Below are 13,838 nucleotides of genomic sequence, written 5' to 3'. Positions count from 1 at the left end.
TACTAAAATGTCAGTATAAACAAGGTTTTAATTTTTTTTTATCCACGTATTTCAGCACCTTTCTCTAGGTCAAAAAAAAAAAAAAATCACCTTGACAAAGGCGCTGAAATGTGATTGAAAAAAAAAAAAAAAAACGAAAAAACATTCTCCATATCTTGTCCTTTCCGTGAGCGCAGCCCACACATAGCGATGCTCCGCTTTGCCAAACTGCAGTCTGGACGATACTCCCCTCTGGCCATGGGGCTGTAGCTGGGGCACATCAGGATGCTAAAGGTGTTGTATCCTTACACAACCCTTACAGATGAGCGCTACCATCATCACCCTCATCTTACTCCCTACAGTGCTGCCCTGAGCATTTGTCCCATTCAGCTCTTCCAACCCGGGAGCATTTGTCATTTACACTTTAACTAAATATAACAGGATTTAACTATTAATACTGATGAGCGAACGTGGTCAGATAACGTGGTATCCGAGCATCTTGGGTGTTAGAGTATCTCCAGCATGCTCAAGTCCCTGCAGCTGCATGATTCACAGCTGTTAGATGGCCGCAACACGTGGTGAGGGGGGGGGGGGGGGGGGATGGGGATTGTCTTAGGGCCGTGAATCATGCAACCGCGGGGACTCGTATTCGAGCACACCCGAGCATGCTCGCATAAGCACGTTCGCTCATCACTAATTCTTAACTACTTTGTTATAAGATTATCTAATTTTGCCTTTTTCATGCCTTATGCTGCTTTCCAATTGCTGCCCCTATTAGTAAATATTGCTAAATTCTACCTGTACTCCACTCAGCCCAGGTCAAGTACAGATATGTGATTTGGGGGACACACAACCCCTCAGCGGCGCACCCGCTTCACAGGTAAGACAAGCACTGTGTCTCAGAGGTGCTTCAGCACAGGATGTGGATGGAAGAGAGAACAAGAACGGAGCGCTCGCAAACGTCACAGAGGAGCGGGAACTCCACGGCACTTCAGGAGAGGAGGAACAGACTGTTACTGGGGAGGAGGAGGAGGAGAGGTTCCTCCAAGACTACACAACAAAGATGTCCAGTTTCCTGAGCTCCATAATAAGAGTGCTGTACTTTTTTTTTTTGTACAAATTAAAGTGTTAACTGTCACTTTACAAGAGATAAGGAAAAATCCTTAATAAATGTATAGTAGTTTATTATAACCGTAAGCAAGACGACTTTCACTTTGTAGTATTTTACTATTTTTATTAGTCAGAACTGTAAAAACAAAAGATTCCATACATAAAAAACCTTCAGAAAATAAAATACAATGTGCAACCACCCTCCCCAGAGGATTAAATAGGTTTAATCTTAAAGTGAAGCCCAATCAAACTGAAGACTAGACACTTTAGGTCCTGAACCAGGTAATAGAAGACTCTCAATCCCTCGGGGTCTCTGCAAGACAGAAATACAAGGAGGTTTTGAGACTCTGGTAGACTTAATTATGTAGCACCAATCATCAACGAAGAGCACTGACCTTCCCCATCTAGAACACATACAAACATAGTACGATGTGAAGGACACTCAGGGGCTATATGCTGTGTGCCCACGTAAGCGTTTTTGAAGCGTCCCGGTCAAAACGCATTAAAGAAGCATCCCATTCATTTTAAATGAATTCCGCACTTTTTGTGCACATTGATGCGTTTTTTTCCCTCTCAAAAAATGCTTCGCAGCCAAAAATGCAGCACGCTCATTAATTTTGCGGAAAAGTCCGCGTTTTTGCTATTTTTTATGAGTCAGAAAACATGCGGTTTTTATGCAAAAACGCACGAAAAACGCGCGGAAATAAAACACGCGTTTTCTGGGAAGGTGTCCGATTTTGAAGCAGAAATTTTCTGCATACGTGGGCACATAGCCTAATGCATACTATGTGGGCTTTTATAGTAGTAAGCTGATACATGCCACAAAACAAACATACCAATGTTTTATCAAGATTTATTGTAGAAACACCTGCACTAATCTGTCCCATACGTGGGTTTCTGTGTGCTAAAGCTACATTTCATGGCAGCCCCCTGCTTCTCCTCAATGCTGTAGAACCCTCCCTCTGCTCTCCTATGTTCTTACCAACAGAGTTAGATAGATCTCAACATGGGAAATTTATACGGTTGGAGGTGACCATTGAGTGTAATGACTGTGACACACTACTTTGTAAATACTAATGGATATTGGAAAACTCCACACTTCACTGGTGGTCCAAGGGGATCTTTCATTTTACCCTTATAGAATCATAGAATCGTAGAGTTGGAAGGGACCTCCTGGGCCATCTGGTCCAACCCCCTGCTCAAAGCAGGATTCGCTAAATCATCCCAGTCAGATGTCTGTCCAGCCTCTGTTTGAAGACTTCCATTGAAGGAGAACTCACCACTTCTCGTGGCAGCCTGTTCCACTCATTGATCACTCTAACTGTCAAAAAGTTTTTTCTAATATCTAATCTGTGTCTCCTCCCATTCAGTTTCATCCCATTGCTTCTAGTCTTTCCTTGTGCAAATGAGAATAAAGTTGATCCTTCTACAATGTGACAGCCCTTTAGATATTTGTAGACAGCTATTAAGTCTCCTCTCAGTCTTCTCTTTTGCAAACTAAACATTCCCAAATCCTGCAACCTTTCCTCATAAGACAGGGTTTGCAGACCGGTCACCATTCTGGTCGCTCTTTTCTGAACTTGCTCCAGTTTGTTGATGTCTTTTTTAAAATGTGGTGCCCAAAACTGGACACAATATTCCAGATGAGGTCTGACCAAAGAGGAGTAGAGGGAAATAATGACTTCACGTGATCTAGACTGTATGCTTCTGTTAATACATCCTAGAATTGCATTTGCCTTTTTTGCTGCTGCATCACACTGTTGACTCATATTCAGTCTGTGATCTATTAGTATACCCAAGTCTTTTTCACATGTGCTGTCACTTAGCCCTATTCCTCCCATTCTATACATGCTTTTTCCATTTTTATTGCCCAGATGTAGTACTTTGCATTTCTCCCTGTTAAAAACCATTCTGTTAGTTGCTGCCCACTTCTCCAGTTTATTTAAATCTTTTTGAATCCTCTCTCTCTCTTCTCTAGTATTAGCTATCCCTCCTAGCTTTGTGTCATCAGCAAATTTAATCAGTTTACCCTCAATTCCTTCATCTAAATCGTTGATAAAGATGTTGAACAATACAGGGCCCAGGACAGAGCCCATTGGTACCCCACTTGAGACATTCTTCCAACTGGATGTGCAGCCATTTACGACCACTCTTTGGGTCCGATCACTAAGCCAGTTATGAATCCACCTAACAGTTGCCTATGTACTCCCCTCCGTGCTGATCTGTGCTACAACACGGCTGTCAGGACAATGTCTATGTTTTAGTAGACAGGGTCCATAGGTGCATATGGAGCCACCTAACAGTTGCCTATGTACTCCCCTCCGTGCTGATCTGTGCTACAACACGGCTGTCAGGACAATGTCTATGTTTTAGTAGACAGGGTCCATAGGTGCATATGGAGCCGATATCAGTGGGTTTCTCCACATAGCTGAGCTGCAACACGGATGTCGGTTTTATTAGACAGGGTATTTAGGGGCATCTGAGCAAAATCAGCCGATAGCATTAGAAATACTGAAGGAAGAATCCAGTGAAGAGCAAAAAGAACATCAACATTAGAGTAGTAATAGCTGCAACTCGGTGGAGAATTAAAAATATGTTAATATTGCTATATTGGTGCACACAATTAATTATGTGCGGAAACCTGAGACCACATTATAATTTTAGGAATAACCCGTTTAGCTACCATGTAAAATACTGAATGAGCCGTCTTCTCTAATACCAGTACGCCTTCTCTGGAGGATGTAGGGCCACCATATATGACCTACTGTAGATAGTTTCCCTTGATCATATCTGAATGCTAGAGCCTACTTTTTAATGATCAGGCATGTTAAATAAAAAAATAAAAGGATAAAAAAAAAAAAAAAAAAACTTACTTAGACTGATTCACATCTATGAGAGAGCCAATTTTTGAAGTAGTAAAGGATATGTGCTCATCGCCAATCACAATCTCCAGCTCCTGCAACATAAACAGAAAATATATTAATATCATGCAGCACCACTACTCACTCTGCAGGGATGACATTTACCCCCGCTGGCCTCACATATAAACAGCTAGATACCAATGTATACATGGAGAATATACCAGCACAGAAATGACACTTCCATAGCCACTCTGATATTAAAGCAGCACCTGTGTGTGGAATTAACAAAGACCTGGTAACTTACCCCCTGGGGAAGCCTGTTGAGGCAAAACTTGTTGGGGTGGCTGGCTATGTGTACATTTTAGTTAGGACCAGTGAAACGTGTGTATATCCTACACTACAGATACTCTTGTCTAAAGCTGTCTCAATCCATGGTATAGATCGGGTCGCATAGCCTCAGCAATGTATTTAGGTTGATCAATGAAATGTATAGGATCTAGGGATTATACTTGTATAGAAATAACACAGGCTCACTAATGTAATTTTAATCAGATTGTACCACTTTTCAAAATAGATCATAAGAGTCATGTTTTAATACATCTCTTAATTATGGATTAGTTATTGTGAAGAATATTGGAGATATAATTTTACACCAATCGTTTGTAGCCTATGTTGCACGGGATTATAATACCCCCTTCATTCTGCAGCTAGCTCAGCATGGGGTAAGGGGGTAAAGCCTCATGGGCTATGAGTGACAGATCTCACACCTTGAGTCAACTCAGAGCAGAAAAAAAGGCTTGCTGGCCATGTGGATACCATGCGGTAGAAACTGCTTTGTTGAGTTAGCCATTCTAGCACCCAGGGGTATGGAGGATACATAGAACAGCCAGTAGAAGCCAGATAGCAAAGCTGTGTTTGGTCTTAACGTGTAGCAAGGGCCCAGCTGGATCAGATGGCACCAAAACCGCCACTCTTGGAACGCCCAGAAAGGAGCTATGCTCTTTCACAGGTTTTGGAGTTTGCAGCTGCAGAAGTCAGGGGAGGGGATTTAGGCTCAGCCCTCAGGGCAGAGGGAAATGACCCAAAGGGGATAAAGGCTAGTGTAAGGCCATGTGGTCCCTTTCTCTGTGGTGCATGTGGTGCACTTCGACTGTGGGGGCCACATTGAGCAACATGCTGTGAATGACCTAGAAGCCAGCTGGCAACCCATGTCCCCTTGTGGCCCAGCACACCCATGATCTAACATCACCTGGTAATTGACATATTCTGCTTATATCTTGTCCTACCACTATTGTATTTGCATACTTGACCATTGTGTACTGTCTAGTGTGCCCTAAGGAAAGTAAATATATACTTTAACCTTGGGCTGCTCTTTTATCTTGATCCTGATGTCCGTTTCTCAGTTTAACTTTCCATGCGACCGGGTCTGATTTCTGGCCTGATCCCAATCCGTTAACGGGATTGTATTATTTCTAATGAGGAACTGGTGGCAGTGATCTGTTTCACGGTTCCTAGTGAAAGGGGCCTCTCAGGGTTGTGAGTGAGTGTGGTGCCATGTCAGCAAATGTGTGGGCCACATACTCTCCCCTCCCCAATGCCTCCCTGGACACAAACGCGCATAAAACTGCATCAATCTGACCTTCCTTGTTCCCAGGGGGTGCAGAACGTCACGTTGGTGTGAGTGTGGAGACCATACCAGGTGATCTCGCTGATGTAATAGTGATGTCAAGTGGGGAGGCGAGGTGAGGATTCGTCACAAGTGGTGGCAGCAGTGGGATTCTGCTTGATCTCCTTTGTGTAATCCGTCACAGTTATCACATTATCTAAAAGGTAATATGAATGTTCATCCCTAAACGGGCGTTTACACTCATCAATCAGCCCTACTAAAATCTACCTGTCGACCGACTCTGTCTGGCGGGGGCCAGAGGGCATCATCTTCTTTTGTGATTTCACTGTCATCTATGATCCGTTTCAATTCCTCCATCACACTCTTGTGTACATATGACTGGAATGAGAGAATTACCAGAACACACTAAGGAAATACCAACATTTTTCCCATGAATCAATAGTGCACGTGAATGTAAAACTTTGTAACATATCTTATCACAGAAATACACTTTTCTTTCTTTTCTATCTTTAATTCTGGCTCTTTATAGAATTTTAGAAGCACCAACTGCCATCTCTTGCAGTAATAGGAAACTCTATTCTCATTTAATACAGATTTTTTTTTTTCCTTGAAATGAGAGTAAAATATAAGTCCAGCAAGAGAAACAAGCAAATTTCTCTGATAACACACATTGCAAAGTCTGTGATCATTCATGGATGACTCCAGATATCATTTATAATGCAAAACAGAAAGAAACAGTCGTGTCCCAGACTGGACAAACTTTACAAGCTATGGTGCCCAAGAGACCAGCTGATCAGATGGAGATCTACGGTCAGTGCTGTAAATGGGATAAATAAGGTGTAATCGTTGGTGTTCTTCATGAACGGTCAACCAATGCAAAAATTAAACTCATGGACTGTACTAGACCCTAATACACATCAGGCAGCAAGATGTCAGCAACTTTGGTTCTCTTAAAAGCACAAAATGACTTCACACCAAGCAGAGGTACTCTCTGCACCCTTGGCGTCGAGCAGGTCAGTGCAGGTTCCCACCTACTTTCTTTCCAGTCGTCTCCACTAGTGATGAGAGAGCATGCTTGTATAAGGTGTTATTTGAGCACGCTTATGTTTAAGGCTAAGTGCACACGTACCGGAACTCTCGCGGAAATTACCGCGAGAGTTCCGGAATTCCAGTCCGTGGGAAAATCGCATTTTAAATTCCCGCGATTTTCCCGCGGAAAAACTAGCGTTTTGCAAGCGTATTTAGCTTGCAAAATGCTAGCGTTCTCCAAGCGATCTGTAGCATCGCTTGGAGAACTGATTGACAGGTTGGTCACACTCGTCAAACAGTGTTTGACGAGTGTGACCAACTTTTTACTACTGAGGCCGCCTATGCAGCATCAGTAGTAAAGATAGAATGTAAAAAAAAAAAAAAAAAAAAAAAAAAAAAATAGTGTTATTCTTACCCTCCGACGTCCCGCGCATCCGTTCCCAGTAATCCTTTGCGAAAATGCCCGCGATGACGTCAGTTCTCGCGGGATCGCGACGTCTCGCGGTAATTCACAATGACCGCGAGACTTCGCGATCCCACGAGAACGGACGCCATCGCGGGCATTTTCACAAAGGACTACTGGGAACGAGAGCGTGGAGAGAAGCGGGAAGGCTGCGCGGGACGCCGGAGGGTGAGAATAACAATATTTTTTTTTTTTAAATTCTATTTTTTGCAGGGATATGGTACCCAAAGCCCGGAGGACAGTCTCCTCTCCTCTGGCCCGTGGGTACCATCCGCAAATGTTCTGCTTACTTTCCGCATGGTGTGCACAGCCACATGCGGGAAGTAAGCGGAACAATGCATTCCTATGGGTGCGGGATCGCCGCGATTCCGCAAATTAATGAGCATGCTGCGGTTTTTACCGCGAAGCGATTCCGCCGCGGTAAAAACCGCAGCATTAGCACAGCATTGCGGAATCCCATAGGAAGCTTATTTTTCACGTTTTCGCGGCAAAATCGCGCGGTTAAAACCGCCGCGGAAACGCGAAAAAAACGCCACGTGTGAACTCAGCCTTAATAGAGCATCTTCGGCGTGCTCAAATGTTTCAGTCCCCTCAGCTGCATGTCTCGCGGCTGTTCGACAGCTGCAAAACATGTAGGGATTGCCTAACAGCGAGGAGACATGCAGCTGCTTGGACACAGTATTAGAGCATGGAGAAGATACTCTATTAGCACTCGAGCATGCTCAGATAACACCTTATCCAAACACGCTTGCTCATCACTAATCTCCAATCTCCCGTTTACTGTGCAATCAGAACTGTCAAAGGAAGAGGACGGGAGAGAAAAATGCAAAACTATGAAGTGGAAAGCGTGCACTGTACTGCTCGGCCATGCAAAAGGTACACTAAGCGCCTCTGTATTTGTTCGAATAGTCACTTTGTATTAAAATTTCATTTGATCTCTACAAGACTGTGCAATTTTTTCATTTTTTGCAGGTTCATATTTTTTCCCCTCGTTCTTCCAAAGGGCCATAATTATTTTTCCATCCACATATTCATTCTACCATATATGTACTAAAGAATGGGAAAAGTGGGGTGGAACAGAAGAAAAAATGAAATGTAATTTTAGTGATGACTGCCGTGTTTGAAGCCTTTTTAAATACTGCAGTCTCGCTTCACATCGGAATTTACAATTTTAATCTTGCAGTTGGGGCCTAGCTCAGATTGCAATAGTATCTCTTGGATGCCAGTTGTGCAACACAGCCGGCACCTGAGCCGCATGGAGCGTGCGCATTCCTGCAGCGATGATGCATTTCTAACATATATGCATGGCCACAGTTACCAAGTTGTTAGCAAACATGTAATGAATGCACCGAGCAGAACGGAGAAAACATTGAATCCTTTAAAGACGACGACCATAAAGTGCACACAAGAACAGCGATCACAAACCTCCTTTCTGATCATGACGTCATTCTTGTAATTGCTGTTATTGGCATAACGAAGTTTACCTGTAAGAAGAAAAATAACATTGGCTTTATACAAGACTCCTGCCACATACTGCACATATACAAACACTGGCTGAATACACACGATTGTACTGTACTATGGAACACATCTGCCAGACAACCCACAGCTGCAATAAAGTTATCCAGGAAGTCGCCATAGTCCAATCCATACAAGAACTGGCAATGGTGAAGTGTGGACCCTAATCCCATATTAGAGCATCAAATCCAGGGAGGGCGAGTAAAATACAGGGTCATTTTTTTTTTTTTTTTATTATTTTACACAAACTGCCGGGGAATAAAGGTTTTCTGAAAATGAAATAAATATTGAAGCGCCTAAAGGATTTTTCACAAGCTTCCTCATAGAGGGAAATGCGATAAACAAAGACACAACTATCACTCAGGGGGTAAATACTCTGTAGCTCTGGTGGCCCCACTGGTGTTGACTGACCCTGCAGTGCCAACCACACGTGATCGCTTACTTCACCTCTCACTACATTTAGCAGTCTCATGTGCCGGCATCACAGGTGGAACCAGTGATTGGCTGCAGCGGTCACATGGATGATGTCTAACTGTTAAATGCTATAAGAGCAGGAGCGGTAGAAGTTTTCCCTGGCGAGTGCACAAGGTTTTATAGAATTTTACAACAATCACTAAGGCAGAAGCAACGATACAAAACAAGGTAATGAGCAGTCAGCCTGTGTCTCCAGCACTCCCCACCAGACTCCACATTTGTGTCCTCACATGTGTCACCGCTGTGATCAATCACTGGCTGTCACACACTGCTTAGGCCAGTGATCGGCTGCAGCGGTCACACGCGCACAGGCTACACATGATGGCTGCAGGATGTCAGCCGAGACCGAGTGAAACAAATATAGGATATTCTTTACCTAGGCCAGCGATTGTCTGCAGCGGTCACATACTACTCGTGATCGCTGCAGGATGTCAGCCGAGAGCGGCGCAGAGCCCCAGAACTGCGAGAATGAGGCAAATACTGGATATTTTACAGCACAGCCTCCTGGAGGCCAATCTTCATGAAATATTGGAGCAGTCCCTGGGGGCAGCAGTTCTCAGAGCCTCAGGTGCCCACAGTAACGCCCTGCCCGGCACACACAGCCCAGGCCTGCCGCCAGCTGGCCCCGCAGCCCGGCTCTCATTCCCAGATTCTTACCGTCCGGTCTGAATTCAAACTCTAAAAACTCGTGTCCGAATTTGCCTTTGTGCCCCACGTAATACCGGAGGTAGAAATCGCTGCCCATGACGTGAAGTAACGGTGGAAGCTCCGGAGAGACGACAACCCCGAGCACCGGGCGCAAAAGATGATCGCACTTCCGGCTGGTGACGTAAAGGAGCGCGCCTCGAGAATCAACCAATGAGCTACGAGGGGGGCGGTCCTAAGAAGCCAGGTGCTTCCGCTTTTCACTAGACGGCGCAGGTAGCTGATTCTGATTGGCTTTACCCGAGCGCGAGAGGACATAGATTCTATAATGATAGTAATCGGCTTGGTCTCCGGAAAAATGGCCGCTAGCAGCACAGCTAGCTCTAGCGATTGGTGACAAACTTCCGGAAAAATGGCCGCTGGTAGTACAGCTAGCTCTACTATGTGGTGGCAACAAGTCTCCGGAAAAATGGCCGCTAGCAGTACAGATAGCTCTAGTGTGTGGTGACAAGCCTCCTGGAAAATGGCCACTAATAGGACAGCATGCTCTAATGATGGCGGCCATTAAGCAGTTGACAGTGTTTTCAAGCCATTTTATACCGACACAACATTGGGGAAGGAGGCTGCATGAACAGCTACAGGACTGAAACCTTCCATTTTTGCTCGTTTCATAACCTTTGCATTTTTGTCGTCGACATAGCCATATAAAACTGTTTTTTCTCTTGCAGGACCAGTTGCCGTTCTGAATGTTTCTGGATTAAAGGGAAAAAATGAATGAAATTGTTATAAAATTATGAGGAAAAAGTATGCAATACCGGCCTGAGTAACGGCGGCCCTCAGATTTGCCGTACTGTCATGTTTTGCATTAGTGCTGCTCGACTCTAAAAATCATATGTTGCAAAATGAACCGCCGATGCCAAAATGGCTGTGTTCTGACCATTCATGTGCAGCAAGACATTTCTTAAGTGCTGTGCCAGCTATGGTCCATTAGATGCCATAGTTGCCCTTCTCTTTTTCTATTCATGGATGTAAAATCCTTTCTCTTTAATTGTTGTTCTGTGTAGAACCGCCCCTCCAGGTTTCCCAGGCTTGAAGCATGTAGCCATTTTCTCTCTGATCTCTGAGCTACTCACGTTTCCAGCTTTCTGCAAAATCTTTGCGGATTCCGGTGAGGATTTAAAGGTCCCGTTACATTTAGCGATGCACCAGTGATCCCGACAACAATACGACTCGGTCAGGATCGCTGGTGCATCGCTAAATGGTCGCTAGTGAGCTGCCACACAGGCAGATCTCACCAGCGATGCTCAGCAGTCGTTACCTGCCACACGCAGCGCTGATGACGTCTTCCGCCTGCGTCCATGCGTCGCTCGTCGGCGCCAGTGAGAAGAAAAAAGGCCCAGGACGTTCTCGCGCAATCAACGATATCCGGGGGGGGGGGAGGTTGAAGGTAAGTGTCACATGTAGCAATATCGCTGTTGCGTCACAAAATCGGTCCTTAATGCATTTTTAACCGATCTCATCCACAATTGTGTTCACCAATCTCCTCCACTATATCATCTGTTATCTACCATTGTTGTTCACATCATCCTAATAAATATAGACTTAAGCATCCATACAGTCTTTTTACTGGGAGTGGATGAAGGGTTTAGCCGTATGCTGGAATCCACACAGCGTCATACGTGGAAGAAGGCAGAACAAGCCGCACACTGCAAAATCTATTCATAATCTATGGGACTAATGGAATAGAGAGCGGAGTACAGCATTGAGCTCAGTTTCACAGATCTGTGTATTACCACCATGCATGGATGGTCTGAGGATCTCCTGACCTGACATCTGGAGCCTCACGTACGCCTGTATGGCTGTGAAATCTGGATCAGGAGAGCTACGATCAGTCCTGTGCGTCACAATCCAAGTATGGAAAACAAAACAATATTGTTCAACAAGTTAGGCCTAGAAAAAATGGCACTTCCCAAAAAACATGTAAACCAAACAGATCAAGGAAGCATATAGCTATAAAATAAACAAAAATTTTATTGAAATTCATACAAAAAGACAGAGACAATCATAAAAAGAGATGGATATCCAATAAGATACGAAAAGTACACATGCATGTATGGCCTCTTTCACACTTCAGTTTTTTACAATCAGTCACAATCCGCCAGGTTTTGAAAAAAACGGATCCGCAATTTTTTTTTGAGGATTAGTTTTTTTTTCCCCATTGACTTGCATTATGGGCGGATTGTGACGGATTGCTGTCCGTTGCATCCGTTTTTTTTGCGGATCCGCCAAAAGTTGCTGTCCGTTACCATCCTCAAAGATTTCAAAACGGAGCTTGCAACGTTTTTTTTTCTGGCGGATCCTCCAGACACTGTTTTAACCCGAAATTCTTTCTGGCTGCCGGACAAAAAAAAAATTCTCTCTTTCTCTCTTTCTCTTTCTCTCTCTCTCTCTTTTTCTCGCTCTCTCTTTCTCTCTCTCTCTTTCTCTCTCTCTCTCTCTTTCTCTTTCTCTTTTTTCCAGGCTGCGATTCCTTTAAAAATCTGCATTTGTCGGATCCGTCAAAAAAACGGACGGGTGGCATCCGTTGTCATCAGTTCTACAACGGATCCGCCATCCGTCCTTTTGGCGGATTATGACTGATGCAAAAAACTGAAGTGTGAAAGAGGCCTAACCATGTAATGTGCCTAACGCTACACCAAGGGGTACACTCATGAATGTCAAACAATACGCAAAGAGTCATAGTATAGTACAATCAATATAAAATATGTAAGATACCAAGTAAAAATATGACACGCATGATGTGTACACTGCATAAGACACCACTGAAATATATGTCATGGGAGTGCAATTTCTCTGCAAGCTATATAAATGTTATGGTTAAATTACATCTACGCGGGTAAGTACCCATCAGAAATCATTAGTGTAAAAATATAATCACCCATAACTCAGACTACAAGCAGAAAACGCATTATGAGGTGCATGGCAAATGGCAGCAAAATGTATGCGACATCACAAGGTCGTATGCTTGTTACTATGCCTTCTTGGGGCTGCTGCAGCACACTTAGGGAATGGGATTAGTGCAATGTAGGAACTATATGGGCCGTTTAAGCATTTATGCTGGAATTTCATGTGCTAATCATCTCGGCACAGTTTCTATTTAACCCCTGTTATATACTGTCATACATTTTGCTGCCATTTGACCATTATATTATGGCACTATTGCCATGCACCTCATAATGCTTTTTCTGCTTGTAGTCTGAGTTATGGGTGATTATATTTTTACACTAATGATTTCTGATGGGTACTTACCCGCGTAGATGTAATTTAACCATAACATTTATATAGCTTGCAGAGAAATTGCACTCCCCTGACGTATATTTCAGTGGTGTCTTATGCAGTGTACACATCATGCGTGTCATATTTTTACTTGGTATCTTACATATTTTATATTGATTGTACTATACTATGACTCTTTGAGTATTGTTTGACATTCATGAGTGTACCCCTTGGTGTAGCGTTAGGCACATTACATGGTTACATGCATGTGTACTTTTCGTACCTTATTGGATATCCATCTCTTTTTATGATTGTCTCTGTCTTTTTGTATGAATTTCAATAAAGCTTTGTTTATTTTATGGCTATATGCTTCCTTGATCTGTTTGGTTTACAAAATTAACAATATCTAGTCCGACATCAGATAGATGCACTTTATCTGCTCTATACAGACCTGGAACAAAACCTCCCTGGTCTATATGCCTGTAAGAGAAATCCCCTAATAATGGAAGACATTTTTTTAATGGCCTGATTAATCCTCCTTAATTTTCCATAAAAGCCAGCCCCATTCCAGACCAAATTAACCTGGTTGCAACTTTGGTTAAAAGAAAAAAAAAGAAAGAAGCATTGGGAAAATAAAATTTAAGGAGAGCAAAATCATTTTTCATCTTTCAAATCAAATCCAGAATCCTAACTTTCCTGACGTCATTATCCCCAACATGTAGAATAATTCAGTATTGATTAGGCCATTCCAAATTTAGCTTTTTTTAATTCATGAATTTCCAAAACCCATTGCAATCCTCTAACTGCGAACCAAAATATACTGCAAAGCTTATTGTTAAATGACAGGTTTTCTAAA

General features: G+C 43.3%; 1 protein-coding gene across 1 annotated transcript; it reads right to left on the bottom strand.

The window, feature by feature from the left end:
- Nucleotides 1-1,192: 1,192 nt before the first annotated feature.
- On the bottom strand, nucleotides 1,193-9,945 carry MAGOH (mago homolog, exon junction complex subunit). Its single transcript, XM_073563731.1, has 5 exons — nucleotides 9,719-9,945; nucleotides 8,495-8,553; nucleotides 5,845-5,955; nucleotides 3,963-4,045; nucleotides 1,193-1,402 (listed from the first exon to the last, which is right to left on the bottom strand). Exons 1-5 carry the CDS (start codon nucleotides 9,804-9,806, stop codon nucleotides 1,303-1,305), a joined length of 441 nt encoding a protein of 146 aa, XP_073419832.1. The 5' UTR covers nucleotides 9,807-9,945; the 3' UTR covers nucleotides 1,193-1,302.
- Nucleotides 9,946-13,838: the final 3,893 nt, after the last annotated feature.

Source organism: Dendrobates tinctorius, unplaced genomic scaffold (genome assembly GCF_039654945.1).
Source record: "Dendrobates tinctorius isolate UK_male_01 unplaced genomic scaffold, ASM3965494v1 ptg000396l, whole genome shotgun sequence".
NCBI classification, from domain to species: Eukaryota; Metazoa; Chordata; class Amphibia; order Anura; family Dendrobatidae; genus Dendrobates; species Dendrobates tinctorius.
This window is presented reverse-complemented; position numbering and strand designations above follow the sequence as displayed.